Source organism: Sinohyriopsis cumingii, chromosome 8, assembly GCF_028554795.1.
Source record: "Sinohyriopsis cumingii isolate HCF-2022 chromosome 8, ASM2855479v2, whole genome shotgun sequence".
NCBI classification, from domain to species: domain Eukaryota; kingdom Metazoa; phylum Mollusca; class Bivalvia; order Unionida; family Unionidae; genus Sinohyriopsis; species Sinohyriopsis cumingii.
In genome coordinates, this window is record NC_142968.1 from 113,879,638 (window position 1) to 113,894,434 (window position 14,797).

Below are 14,797 nucleotides of genomic sequence, written 5' to 3' on the forward strand. Positions count from 1 at the left end.
TTTCATTTCAGCTATAAAACAAGTTTTACATGGCAAAAATGTTAAATCTCACTTCAGCACCAGTGTTAGTACATTTGACATCTTTTTCGTTCCATTTCTCATTTCTTTACCTTAAAATTATTAATGTAAAATTTCTTCATCTAAATTCCCTTTTTTTAAAAATACCTTACCTGCTTTGCCAGGGGCTACTTCAAACTCAATCTCTGGAATGGACAGTGCCGCTGAAGATGTCTGCACTACCATACGATTCAAGTCCTGTTGGTGTGTAACAAAATATAAAGCAACTCTTGAAACAGGACTTGGAGATGCATAAGATTAGAAACATGCTTGAATAAAGATTTGAATAAAGATTTTATCTGATTTATACTTAAGTTCTAAATTTTATTAACACCATGCTTTTTTAAGAAAACAATTCCTACAATGGTCCAGAGATGTGAAACTTTCAGATATTACTTGGGATAAAGTGTCCATACTGCACCTTGAATGTAGGACTGCAGTTTTCTTGCATAGCCAACATTAAATTATAGTGCAATGGACCAATCTAAACTAAGGGCTTGTGACAAGTTCTGGATCTTCTGTGTATGATTCAAATAATGGTGCACAAGTGTTGTGAGCACACTGCTACTTGGTCAAACAAACAAAAGTAATTTGTGTAACTTAAGTAACATCACCACTTCAAGTCTTATCCAAAGAAGATATAAAAGTGAATATATTATACTTCAGAACAGTAGAACCAGTCTTGAAAGACCACCTCTACTGCCAAAACAATCATGTACTTTCAAGACAAGTGACAGGTCATAACACAATATAGTCAGTAAAAATGTGTACTGAGAAACTGTCCTCTCAAAACTGGGAGTCTCTCAAGACCGGTTTTACTATCTTTACAAAACAGGAATCTCTCATGACAGGTTTTACTGTCCTCTCAAAACAAGGAGTCTTTCATGACAGGTTTTACTATCTTTTTAGAAGAGGGAGTCTTTCATGACAGATTTTACAATCTTTTTAGAAGAGGGAGTCTTTCATGACAGTTTTACTATCTTTTCAAAAATGGGAGTCTCTCATGACTGGTTTACTGTCTTTTTAACACATTAACCCCTAGCGACGAGTTAACGTGGCAGGAGGTAGTAGCCTACTGCCGAGCTCTGTAGCATCATGGTCATGCATGATACACTAAAGTGGGTGGTATTATTGAAAAGTAGACAGATGTAGCTATACAATGATACCAAATAATCTGGAATATCTAGTTGCACTACAAAATACAGATTTAAAAAAACTCATTTTTTTGACCTGACTTTTTTCTACCCAAAATTCGCCCATGGTCAGAATCCGATTTTATGTATGGAATTTAGACTTTTTGGTCTCAGATCTAAGGCAAACCGGTATGAACTGCAAACAGACAGATGAAACTTTGCAAAAAGTAGGATAAGATGGGCATTTGGAATAAAGAGTGGTCTCGATACAAAAATAATGGCTCAGTTGAGTAAAAAAACAAAAACAAAAAAGAACTCCAACATGCGCAAGCCAAATAGCCAATGCAAAACGATGTTTCTAACACAATATGGCAGTATGTTATTAAAAGATCACCTGGGATTTGGTGTTTTCAGATCTATTCAGAAATAGCTTTCAAAATGTGTTTCATACTCAATTTTCAGGCGAAAATGACAAAAACCTCCAGGGGTTAATGTGTTAAAAGAGGAAGTCTCTCATGATAGGTTTACTCTCTTTTCAAACTGGCAGTCTCTCATGACAGAATTACTGTCTTTTCAAAACTGGGAGTTTCTCATGACTGGTTGTACTGTCCTCTCAAGGTGCAATACCTGTTTCTTTCTGACATGAAGAGTGTACTTTATTCCCATCTCATCAATGCGACCACCTGACTGCTCTTCAGTATTTTGGAATCCACAATGCTCACACATGAATGAGGACAAAATTACTTCCTTAAAGAATGGAATTCTGGTCAGGAAAATCCTTGTCATACCCTAAAAATGCATATAAAGTCATTCTAATAAATGCATACATAGTCATTCTCATAAACAAATTACACTAACTTCATCCTCTGCAAATCTGTGGAACTGCAAAAAATTGTTGCCTATTAGCACAAAATCTCAGCCAGCATCTGCATCTTGTGTCCATGATCAAAATATTGTAATAAAGCACATCAGCAAATGCGTAAAATCTATGACCTTGATCCCAAGGTCAAAGGTGTACCAAACATGTCACAGAGTGAACTGTCTTAGCTTCATAATGATTCTTCCCAAGAACATATGAAGAAAATCCATTACTGGTTTAGGAAATACAAAAAGTAAAAAAAACTTTAACTAAAACATTAATGCAAAGAGTGTGTGTGTGTTTTTCTGTATATACATGGCTTAATAACACATTAGTACAAATACTAACCAAAAAGTGCCAATATGTTCAGTGACTTTATCACAAGATAAATGGGTTGAGTAAACACATTGCTGAAGGAACTGTCTTTATCTTCATAATGATTCATTCCAAGTATGAGGAAAATCTATCAAGGGTTATATGGAATGTATATCAAGGGGTATATGGAATGTATATCAAGGGGTATACGGATTGTATATTATGGGGTATATGGAATGTATATCAAGGGGTATATGGAATTTATATCAAGGGGTATACGGAATGTATATCATGGGGTAAATGGAATGTATATCAAGGGGTATAATAAATGTATATCAAGGGGTATATGGAATGTATATCAAGGAGTATATGGAATGTATATCAAGGGGTATATGGAATGTATATCAAGGGGTATACAGAATGTATATCAAGGGGTATATGGAAAGCATATCAAGGGGTATATGGAATGTATATCATGGGGTATATGGAATGTATATCAAGGGGAATATGGAATGTATATCATGGGGTATATGGAATGTATATCAAGGGGTATATGGAATGTATATCAAGGGGTATATGGAATGCATATCAAGGAGTATATGGAATGTATATCAAGGGGTATATGGAATGTATATCATGGGGTATATGGAATGCATATCAAGGGGTATATGGAATGTATATCAAGGGGTATACGGAATGTATATCATGGGGTATATGGAATGCATATCAAGGGGTATATGGAATGTATATCAAGGGGTATATGGATTGTATATTATGGGGTATATGGAATGTATATCAAGGGGTATATGGAATTTATATCAAGGGGTATACGGAATGTATATCATGGGGTAAATGGAATGTATATCAAGGGGTATAATAAATGTATATCAAGGGGTATATGGAATGTATATCAAGGAGTATATGGAATGTATATCAAGGGGTATATGGAATGTATATCAAGGGGTATATGGAATGTATATCAAGGAGTATATGGAATACATATCAAGGGGTATACGGAATGTATATCAAGGAGTATATGGAATGTATATCAAGGGGTATATGGAATGTATATCATGGGGTATATGGAATGCATATCAAGGGGTATATGGAATGTATATCAAGGGGTATACGGAATGTATATCAAGGGGTATATGGAATGTATATCAAGGGGTATATGGAATGCATATCAAGGGGTATATGGAATGTATATCAAGGAGTATATGGAATGTATATCAAGGAGTATATTGACTATATCAAGAGGTATATGGAATGTATATTAAGGGGTATACGGAATGTATATCAAGGGGAATATGGAATGTATACAAATGAAAAACTTCAACCAAATCTTAACTGCTGACATTGATCACAATGGCACAGAAAAAGTGACTGCAACATCTCACTAGTATGGGCCGAACAACAATAAAAGAAATTGGACTGCTCCAGTGGCTTAGTGGTTAGAGCATCTGTCTCAGATGCAGGTTCAAACCCTAGCCAAGTCATACCAAAGACTTATAAAAATGGTAATAACAGCTGCCTCACTTGGTGCTCAGCATTAACAGGCTAATATTAGGACTGGTCAGCCTGGTGTCAGGATAATGTACCTGGGTGGGACATCATGCTACATGTCTGCAGCATGATGCCCCAGTGCTAGACATCATTTTAAACTTCCACACTGCAGATATCATAGTTATATGAAAAATTGTTAAAGCTATGTTAAAAATCCAAAATACAAACACACATAAAAGAAATCAATAAATATAACAGTATATATCAGGGTACTGGAAAAGTTCTGTATATTCTTTTTATATTTTCTACTGTTTCTTGAACCTGTCAATATGTAATGCAACCAAATGACCAAAAAAATCAACAACAATAAATGATATGCATGTCAGATACATGCAGTTATGTCCATGTGACATAAGATAAACAAATGTCAGTGACATTAAAATGTTGAAGAAAGAGAACAATTCTGCTACTGTGCAAACAGCAATGCTGTAAAATCTAGGCACTCCTTGGGTAGTCTTTGAATGATATCACCTTACATTACCTTCTACTGAGTGAGAGCAATTAATGACTTCTGAAATGCTCCTTTGACCCAGCTAAGTAGTTATAGTACTGTATCCCCAGATTAAAAAAAAGGTATTACAGCCTTTGCAGGTATCACTATCAATAATGCCCACAAACCCACAAATCAAACTCTTACAAATTGACATGCATGTGTTTTAATAGCTGTTTGACCATTAAAACAAAACTCATTAGTTGAACATCTGCAGGTATCATCAACAAGAAATACTTGGACATCCTTTAAGATACTGCCATGTTACTTAAGGCTTATGTGCACTTTTTGGTCAATACATTTATTTTGACTATCTGATTTCACTTGAGCACAGCAGAAACTTACAATTTAATGAATTCTAACTGATAGGAGGATCAAGATTACATTAATCTAATTACAAAATAAAAATAGTTAACCAACTGCAACTAGAACAAGAAATTAAAATTGTTGTTAGTTTTCAAAACTAACCCCAAGTCCAAAAATTCTCATTAGTTTGAGTTAACCCCTAAAACATGTTCTGAAGTTAAGGTTACTCATTCATAACACCAGAGACCCATGTGGTTTATATAACATTATGATGTCACTGAATCTGTGCATGTACTGTGTGTACATTTATAGAGTTTGTTTCAAACTAGTTTGGAAATGTCTTCCTCTGTCATTTGTTTGAAGTTTTCAAAGCTAAAAAATTAAATTGCTTGTTTAAGTGGCAGCTGATTAAGTATTTTTACCAGCCTGTCATTGGAAATGTTTTCATTTGTCATTTGCTTGTGAAGTTTTCAAATCTTAAAATTAAATTGTTTAAGTGGCAGTTGATTAAGTATTTTGAAGTTTGTCATTACAATAACTACATAATATCACAACACAATGTATGTAAAATCTGTATATCCTGCTCATCTCACAGTTCAACTCTCACATTTCCAAGTGTAAATTAAATCACAAATAATCCCAGAATTACTATCAAAAGTATTGATGAATAAAGTTCTGAAAAAACTTTAGTGGTATTACAAATAATTTCCAACACAGATGTTGATGTGCCTGTAGTGGCGAGAAGTCTCTAATGTACTAATGTACCAATGGCATAAACTGTACTGATATGCCAACAGCCCTTTGTTAAACCACTGTAATATTATCCAAGGTTTTCTTGTATGAATTCACTATAATTCCCAGTTAATGTCTTTCTATTTCTAGAGAAAATTAATTTTTAATTAAATAATTTCAGCACAAACCAAATACTGAACACAATAATGAATATGCCTCAAGATCTCACAGCAAGAATAATTTTTTCCAGTAAACAAGATTATACAAAAAACAACGATACAAAAGAATAACCCTGACAAGGGCCAAAAGTTCATTTCTAATAAAATCTTTGTTAAAATTAGAAGGTCTGTTACTAAAATTATAATAAAGAACATGAAAAACACAATGTCCTTGACTCAGACCAAAATAAATATGATTACTTCTATTGATAATGATCCTAATATTAAATCCATGAAACACAGACAGAGAAAATATTAGCTATATAATAGTTGCTTACAGAATTTGCTAAAAATCAATGAGTTTGGTAAGGTAAACAATGAACATGATTTTGGACAAGGTCAGCTACAAGATACAATTTTATATAACTCATAGCATAAAATAAATAAAAACAAACAATGCAAATTAAAAATACATAATGATTCATTTACAATAATCAATGTCATCTGAGATCTTGTCATATAAACCCATTTACCATAACAGACATCAAAGATCTTGTGATATAAAATTTACCAGGTTTTATAGAAATGTGATGAAAATCATTCTCTAGATCTAGGCAGGTTACAAAGTCAACCTAGTGGTCTAGTGGTCAGAACGTCTGCCTTGGATGCAGGAGGTCCCCGGCCGAGTCATACCAAAGACCTATAAAACTGCCTTGCTTGGCGCTTAGCATTAAGAGGTTAGTGTTAGGACTGGTTGGGCTGGTGTCAGGATAATGTGCCTGGGTGGGACATCATGCTACATGTCTGCAACATGATGCCCCAGTGCTAGACATCACTATAAACTGCCACACTGCAGACATTGTAGTGATATGACTGAAAAATTATTAAAGCTACGTTAAAAGTCCAAATCACACACGCAGTCACACAATCAGTCGAAGACAATGATAATACGAAAGTGGAACAAATCCTATTGGAATTCTGTTACATATATTTGATTTTTTATATATATATATATATATATATATATATATATTAATTTAATTGTTTGTCAGTTTTAAATTTTTGTTTTTCTTACATGCTATTGTAATGTAAATTTATTCACTAGAGATAATACTTTTTCAGAAAATTTTTTGACCCTGACTGTTAGTTTATAAACAACAGGTGCTGATCTAAATTCTGACCTGGATTCAGAATTAGTAAACAAAGTTCTATTTTATTTTAAAATGATTGGTTGTTGTCAAGGTCATGATGGGACTACATGGGTTAATTAGTAAACACTTTTTTAAAATATTTTTATTCTGGGAATAAAATCATTGGTCTAATCAAGGCCATATTCTGTGTATGTGATATAAACATGATCACCTGACCCCCCCCCCCCCTTTGATTTCGCAATTCTGGTTTTTCCATAACTACGCATTTGTTAGTTATAATAGTGATGTGTAGAGAGAGATCTCTCAGTTTTCGGGCGTTTACACTTGGTATCAAGTTGTTTTCTTTGTTGTTGTCAGGTTTTGAGTTAATTATCTTCAGATCATTTGGATTTCAAAAGGATTAATTCTTTATTCTCTGGAAATATTTGAAGAGTGCTTACACAGATTTTGGAAAGACATTGTTTACAAGTTTAAGTTTGGATTTCCAAAACCGGAGTGGCATTATTTGTATTTCTACAAGGAACTGTAGATAAGCACAGTACTGACTACAGCATATGCCATTGTCATCCATCTTGGATTTTACATCAGGATTCGAATTTGAAATTATTAGAACATTTATTACTAGGACTTTTGTAATTTAATTTGTGGATTATTCTTAGATTATTTTTGGATTTGATTCTTGAAACCGTAAGTTTTTCTCTTTTTTTCATTTTTACAGAATTTTCCAGGAAAATAAATTATTTGTTAAATTTTAAAAAGCTTGTTGTTTTCACTCTTTCTGTGTTACTGTTTATTTGAGCCTAAACATGTAACAAATTCTGTCTCCAGATTGCAGATATGCCTAGCTAATCAGATACAAGATTACCACAATATTATGCACAGACCTAATGCTTACATGCACTCATCCAACATCTGGACAATATTAGAATGCATCACAAATTTGATTACCTAAACTGTGATCAGAAATAAAGTTGCTGGAGTGTTGCAAAGTCAGCTAATCGATGCAAAGTTCAAATTAATATGCACAAATTTCACTCATAACCATACTTAAACAACATCTTAATGATGTGAGATTAATTATCAAGTTTAAACAACAGCCTAACATAATTTTTTTTAACCAAGTGACAAGATTTCCTCCGATTACTGTTGTGACTCATTCTGACACTGGATCCTGTCTATAATACTATGTGTGATTAGGAGTTATAACGTAGCTTTAACAATTTTTAAGTCATATCGCTATGATGTCTGCAGTGTGACAGTTTATAGTGATGTCTAGCACTGGGGCGTCATGCCACAGACATGTAGCATGATGTCCCACCCAGTCACATTATCCTGACACCAGGCTGACCAGTCATAACACTAACCTCTTAATGCTGAGTGTCTAGCGAGGCAACTATTAGTACCATTTTTGTAAGTCTTTGGTATGACTCTGCTGGGGTTCGAACCCACAGCCCCGCTTCCGAGGCAGACACTCAAACATCTAGGCCACCAGAGTGGTCTGTCTATGATACTATAAAACAGATAAGGGTAGTAACTTTCAAACACTGTTCCACACCTGACCTTCAATCTCTGGCTGCTTTGTTCATCTGTGAATGCATTCACCCATAAACCATAACTTGTTTAACGTTTGCTGTATTTTCTATTCATCAAGACATTGTTACTTTTCTGTTCAGGACCAAACTGAAGTTACATGGCCTAAAGCATAAAATTGTGCAAATTTTTTAATGGTCTGATAAAGTTAATCTCACCTCTGGATTGCTACCAGGGCCACTGGGGGAGGGGGGCATGAACCATTTCACTGGATATCTTAGTAAATTGCAAACATAATTTCATTTGAAAGGAATTGTGTGGTTCAGTATTGAACTTAATCATGCAAACAGTAGTTGCTGAAAATGGTTTTGACCACCTGCAGGCCATGGCAACAACAGAAACAAATACTTTTGTCAGATCAAAGTGAAAATATGAAAGGAGCATAATTCAACAGGATCAACTGCAGACAACTCAGAAGAAACTGACAGGTAAAAGAGAAGTTATGTGCAGGACAAAATTTCTAAATACTTGTGACTAAATACTTCATTAACCACGACACACTTGACAACAACAATGACTTATAACTGCAGACAACTCAGAAGAAACTGACAGGTAAAAGAGAAGTATGTGCAGGACAAAATTTCTAAATACTTCATTAACCACGACACACTTGACAACAACAATGACTTATAACTGCAGACAACTCAGAAGAAACTGACAGGTAAAAGAGAAGTATGTGCAGGACAAAATTTCTAAATACTTCATTAACCACGACACACTTGACAACAACACTGACTTAAAACTGCATGTGACTAGAAACCAATAAAAAGTTATAAGCTTGGTCACAATAATAAAATACATTGTAAATCATCATATTTTCAAAGATATTTGATAAACCTAATTAAATAACTCAAATACTAAACTCAACTATGATGATTTTATCCTCATTCTGCATGTATATACCATTATTTGTCCATTTTATGCACATCTTGACAATGTATTACAAAAACCTACAACCATTAACACATACATGTATATATCTCATAGTTCTTTAGACAAACATGTATCAATCAATAAAATTTTCAAATGTCTTAATCTGCATGCTTTTGTGTGCTTTTCATTTCCCAATACTTATCATATGTACATTAAAATATACAGTCGCAATGAATTTACTGCATTATTATTAAATGAGATGAATTATGTTCCAAAATATTCCATTCCATTTCTGAACATTACAACATTAAAGACAATAATGAAAGCATCACGCAGACAATACAAACATTGCTAATTCTTATTTATTTTATAAATGAGAATCAACATTCAGCATATTTCAATATTGCCAGTTTAAAATGCCTCTGTACAGTCTGTCCCCCATCCTTGCCTAGCTGTCTTTGCATATTTTCAGTGATATTTGATAAACTTAATTTAATAATTCAATAATATATTATCCTATATTGTTTTTGCACTCACTCTACCTGTCTTTGCCCTCTCTTGGACATGTTTAGTAGAACCTGCTTTGTCAGACCGGACAAAAATTTATAGAATTCTTATGTTTTGGGGCATGCATCTTCAGTTTGTTCCAGGACTGAAAACTAAACGATGGCTTGGTGAATAGGAGTAACACAAATCATAGATTATTACTGCCTTCATGGGGGTGGGGAGACAGATGGAGATCAAGGTCAGGTGTGGAATTAGTCCTACAATGTAAGATGTCCATCCTGATATTTATGTTGTTTGGGTCAACATCTTATTTCCAAAATAGATTATGTCTAGCATGTTCCCTGGTGAAATGATGGGGGAACTAGCACTCAAATTTTCAAGATTATCTGACACACTTATCTGACATATTGGCATGTTTCCACAGATTATAGTCTAGTTGCTCAAGTTGGAATTCATTTACTTTCATGTCTTCATGGAATCAAATTTGGAAACAAGTATACTGACATGTTTCCAAGTTCCACTGACATTTATTTGAGCTGGGTGAAATGAGACTGTAGCCAAGAAATGTCAAAGTCAGTTAAAGGAGGGACAAACAAAATGTGACAGAAAAGGCAGGTCAGGTCAGGAGATTTCCAGAATTTGGTATGGGGTTTGGCCTCAAAAGATTTTCATTCACCCAGTTTTTAGCACGCAAATGGGCAATGATTATAACTACTGGACAAATTTAAATTCTTAAATATTAAAATAAGCACATCTCAAGAATTCAGTCCTTTCACTGTTATTTCTTAATATTCATACTGTTCCTATATGTACTACAAGCATTTTTAGCATTTCTTAGATCACTGCTGATTTATATACAGTGTGACCCCGCTATAACGCGCTCCATTATAACGCGAATTTGGATATAACGCGGTCGTGGTGTGGCTCCCGAAATTTCATATACATGTATTTTTCATGTACACAAAAAAAATTCTTAAAAGTATGAAGAAAAAAATGTAAAAACTTTATTATCATTTTGGGGAAGAGATCATGTATGAATAATACAAAACGATCATGGCATGGCTCCTGAATTTTGTATGTATTTTTCTCGTACACGAAAAAGTAGTTTTTTTCTTCTTAAAAGTATGAAAAATAACGCGGCAAAACATACCATGTGGCGATTTTATTTTTTATTGGCGACGTTGGCTATTTAAACTTTTATATACAACCATTGGTTTGGAGTGCAGAAATTCAGAGGCCCCATGAAAGGAAGTCACAAGCTGGATATAAAATGCACTGAAATTTATCTATTGTTACATAAACAAATTCTTTGTCCATATTGACAAAACATTTAAACAGTGCACTGTTATATTATAATCTGCTTATTATGACATCTAGCATGAGTACTGTATGTTGTGAAATATCCGCTTTTTTGTTGTTGACATTACTGGTAACGGAGATCAACCGGATGAGGTATTATCTTGTAATTTATCTTTCATTGCTTTTTCGGTCGCTCGCTAGTAATTAATATATTTACAAAGACTGACATTTGTATGTAGATGGTAAGTAAAATTCCTCTTCTTTTCACTCAGAATTAAATCCTTCAGAACACTCACATTTTCTGTAATAATCCCTGTCATCAAACCAGAACACCTGCGTCTCTATCGTCCGTTGGCCCTTTGTTAGTTTTCAGACGCATGCGTGAAAGGCAGCATCATGCTGCTACCACAAATGTAAAAAAAGAATTAAAAAAATAAGTAAAAACTACATCTTACTTATTGGTTTATTTAGTAGGCATAGAGGGACAGTAACTAGAATAGTTCAAACGATGGCCAAATCCTTTTTAAAAATGTACCCAGATAAAATAGTTTGCTGAAATTTCAAAGAAAACAGATTACCTTTGAAGCACCGATTGTTATGAAAACATACTTGGAAAAAAAAATTGGTCTCAATCATGCATAACAATTATTTGATGTTGCCGCTGCAATAAGAAATGGGCATTTGTTTGGTTCTCCAAGGCTGTCCTTTAGCGATGACTTCAATAACGCATGCACCCTTCATCAAAGAAAGCCGACTACAATCTTTCAATAAAACAAAGAACTTTTCATCAAAGGAAGTCAGTACCAGACTTAAATGAAAGTGATGGAATCTGATGGATTTTTCGCATTTTCCAATATGACTGGAACACGTTAACTGTGCCATGAAAGTTGTCTTTTTGTAGGGAAAAAGTTTATGCTTACGAACGCTACCAAATGCAGCTTAAAACGCAAACTAACTTTTACCGACTTGGGACGTACTGAAAAGTAAATGTGCTTCATCATTCATTACGTGATTGTGTTACATTTTCCCACCGAATTCTGACCAATATGACCTGTGACAAAATTATTGAATATTTTAAAGCTGTATGCATGCATATTTTCAATGGAATCACTTGTATTGTGGATTCAATGTATATGACGAGGTTCGCAGGTGAGTACACGGTGTTGATGCTATTCATACTATACATTAGACATGTATATATAAACAGTATTCATGTATATGTACCAATTCGTGGTTCTCTGAAATAAAGTAAACTATATACGTCTTCTCTGTTTTCACTACAGGTGTATTTCTCATTTAATATGCATCGATTTAAGATGATAACTGTACCAATGAAGCATGTATTTTACAGCCCGCATTTATTACCTACACCCTCTCCCTGCAATTTTTGGGGGGTACATGCATAATTTTCTTCAGCTAACTGACCTGGTTGCTTATAACATGGTTTGGTCTATAACGCGGTCAGGTTCGATGGCTCCCAACTACCGTGTTATAGCAGGGTCACACTGTATGTGGCAGTCCTCATCAATTTTGATCTTAGCACTGAGGAGATTGTTGATCCTAAGGCTGAAGAGATGATGTACTGTTAAGGTATCCAGGTTTCCTCTAGAGTCAGTCTGACTTTTCCTCAGAATGGAAAATGTCCTTTCAATGTCTGCACTGGAATGTGGAAGTGGCAGTAGAACTCTAGGAAGTCCACCAAGTTTAAAGTGTTTCCTGCCTGTGGTTAGATTCAGATTGCTGGCTGCCTGCCTGCCTGAACTGCTAAAGATTTGTACTCTTTGTGTCTAAGGTTTTAATATCACTAAGGTTGTTCACATGAATCACAAATGCATATATTATACCATCACACTCTTTGTGACTTTAAGCCTGATTTGCAGACACCTTTGTTGTTATCATTATCTTCAGTCAAAAATATAACAATAGTAATGACAATCAAATCCAGAAAATTACTAGTATTATGGATGAAGACAAATATCCCATTCATCGCAGGTGTTACAGATTGCAACCAAGTCTGGCATTCCTCAGTAGATCTCAACCAAATAAAATGTTTGTCAACAGAACTTGAAAGATGTCTACTTCCTTGTGTCATAATTTGATTCCAACAGGAAAAAAAGATCACAAACTAAGTGTTGTCCAAGTCTAAGGACAACAACCTGTGAAAAAGTGCCAATATGGGCTACCAAGTGTGTGAGATAGTCCTGAAAAATTGGTCTCTAGTTCCCCTGTTGATCACTACACAGAAAAGTAAGACATCAACCAAAACATTATAAATATCATACTAGACGTCTTACATTGTACGACTACATTATTTATATAACTGCCCATTTGTTTGCACCTCTACCCATTTTGAAAACAAAAAGCATTCAATGATATAATAAATGCACCAAACTCAATCATTTCATTCATAAATTTATAATTTCTAACCTGACAGTTGCTGGAGGGTCCCAAACAATGCCAACTTGTGTTTTGAAACAGACTGACGTTTCCTTGGTAATACGGTCGCCATATTTGCATTGGCGAGTCTAAGTTTTCAAGCAACATATGTAATTGTTCACAGTCTTTCATAATCTCAATAATTCCTTAAATATTCTCATTGTACCTCTTTGAACAAATGTGTACACTTCATCCTTTTTTGTTCAAATTTTTTAAAATAAATTTAAAAAATATACAATGCAAATATTGAATGCAGAGGAAACAGTTTTTACTGCAAGTGACTGTTCTTGAAACCAGAATAGAACAGTGTGCAGACTGTATGCTTGTTTACATGGTGAGCTTCCGTTTGCTTTCAAACGCCAACAAGTTGAAGTGTTGGACCCCGTGGTGACAAACACTGAAACAGGCAAGAAATCATTAATTGGTGATTTTGATAAGCTTTATAGAAGTTTTTATATCCTTAATGATTTTCGTTTGTAAAATTGGTAATGGGGTACAAACAAACGGTAAGGTGTGCAAATACTATACTGTGGAATGGAGTGTTTCTTTAAGTTACTAACCTCGTTTCTTATATAGTATTATGGACTCCTGACACTCGATATGATCTTTTTCACTAAGTTTCTTTACCAACATTATGCCTGCGAATGATATATAACAAGGATAATTGGACACGAAAATATATAACACCTGTTCCATGCAGTTGACGCACAAGCTCTCGATCTCCGTTACTTCAGGATCGTCATCACTGGCGTCTATATTACGGAACAAACGCTTAGGATGAGTCTGTTCTGCAGCCATGATTAAAGTGTAAACCAAATGTCTATAACACAAGTTTTAAATCAAGCATGCGTCAACAGATTTCGCAATATGGTTGCAATAGCAATTGCAATAATAATCTCTTAGGAGCTAATTGGAACTAAAAGATATGATAAAGAACAAACATTTTGGAACCAGGCAAATATATAACAAATGAGCACAGCACACAAATCTGGAAAATTGATCCGGATCGTATCCTGTCATTGCTTATGATAATTTTGCTGTAAAACGAAAACAAGAACAATACAAGCCACATAATATGAAAAAGACTCTTGTTGTAAATTCGTGGTGAAATATAAGCTGATAATTATTGTTTTAAATTGCCTGATTCAGATTGTGAGTTTTATATTGTATACTTATTAGTTTCCTGGCCGATAGCCGAAGTGTTTACCCTAAAGCCCAGACCCACGGGTCCATTTTAAGCTGTTTTTGGTCGAATTTTGAAAAGTTTATTGAAAATGCTGTTTTTTTTAAAGACATTTTCTACTAAAATTATACTTTTTCTTACT

General features: G+C 34.4%; 1 protein-coding gene across 1 annotated transcript in view; it reads right to left on the reverse strand.

The window, feature by feature from the left end:
• The window catches only part of LOC149794414 (zinc finger protein ZPR1-like), a 36,834-nt gene extending 22,463 nt beyond the window's left edge, over positions 1-14,371 (reverse strand). The window contains exons 1-3 of the mRNA XM_089968610.1: positions 14,160-14,371; positions 1,818-1,979; positions 171-255 (exon numbers count right to left, since the gene is read on the reverse strand). Coding sequence (XP_089824736.1) covers positions 171-255; positions 1,818-1,979; positions 14,160-14,270 — 358 coding nt within the window. The 5' untranslated portion in view covers positions 14,271-14,371. The remainder of the gene's footprint in view (positions 1-170; positions 256-1,817; positions 1,980-14,159) is intronic.
• Positions 14,372-14,797: the final 426 nt, after the last annotated feature.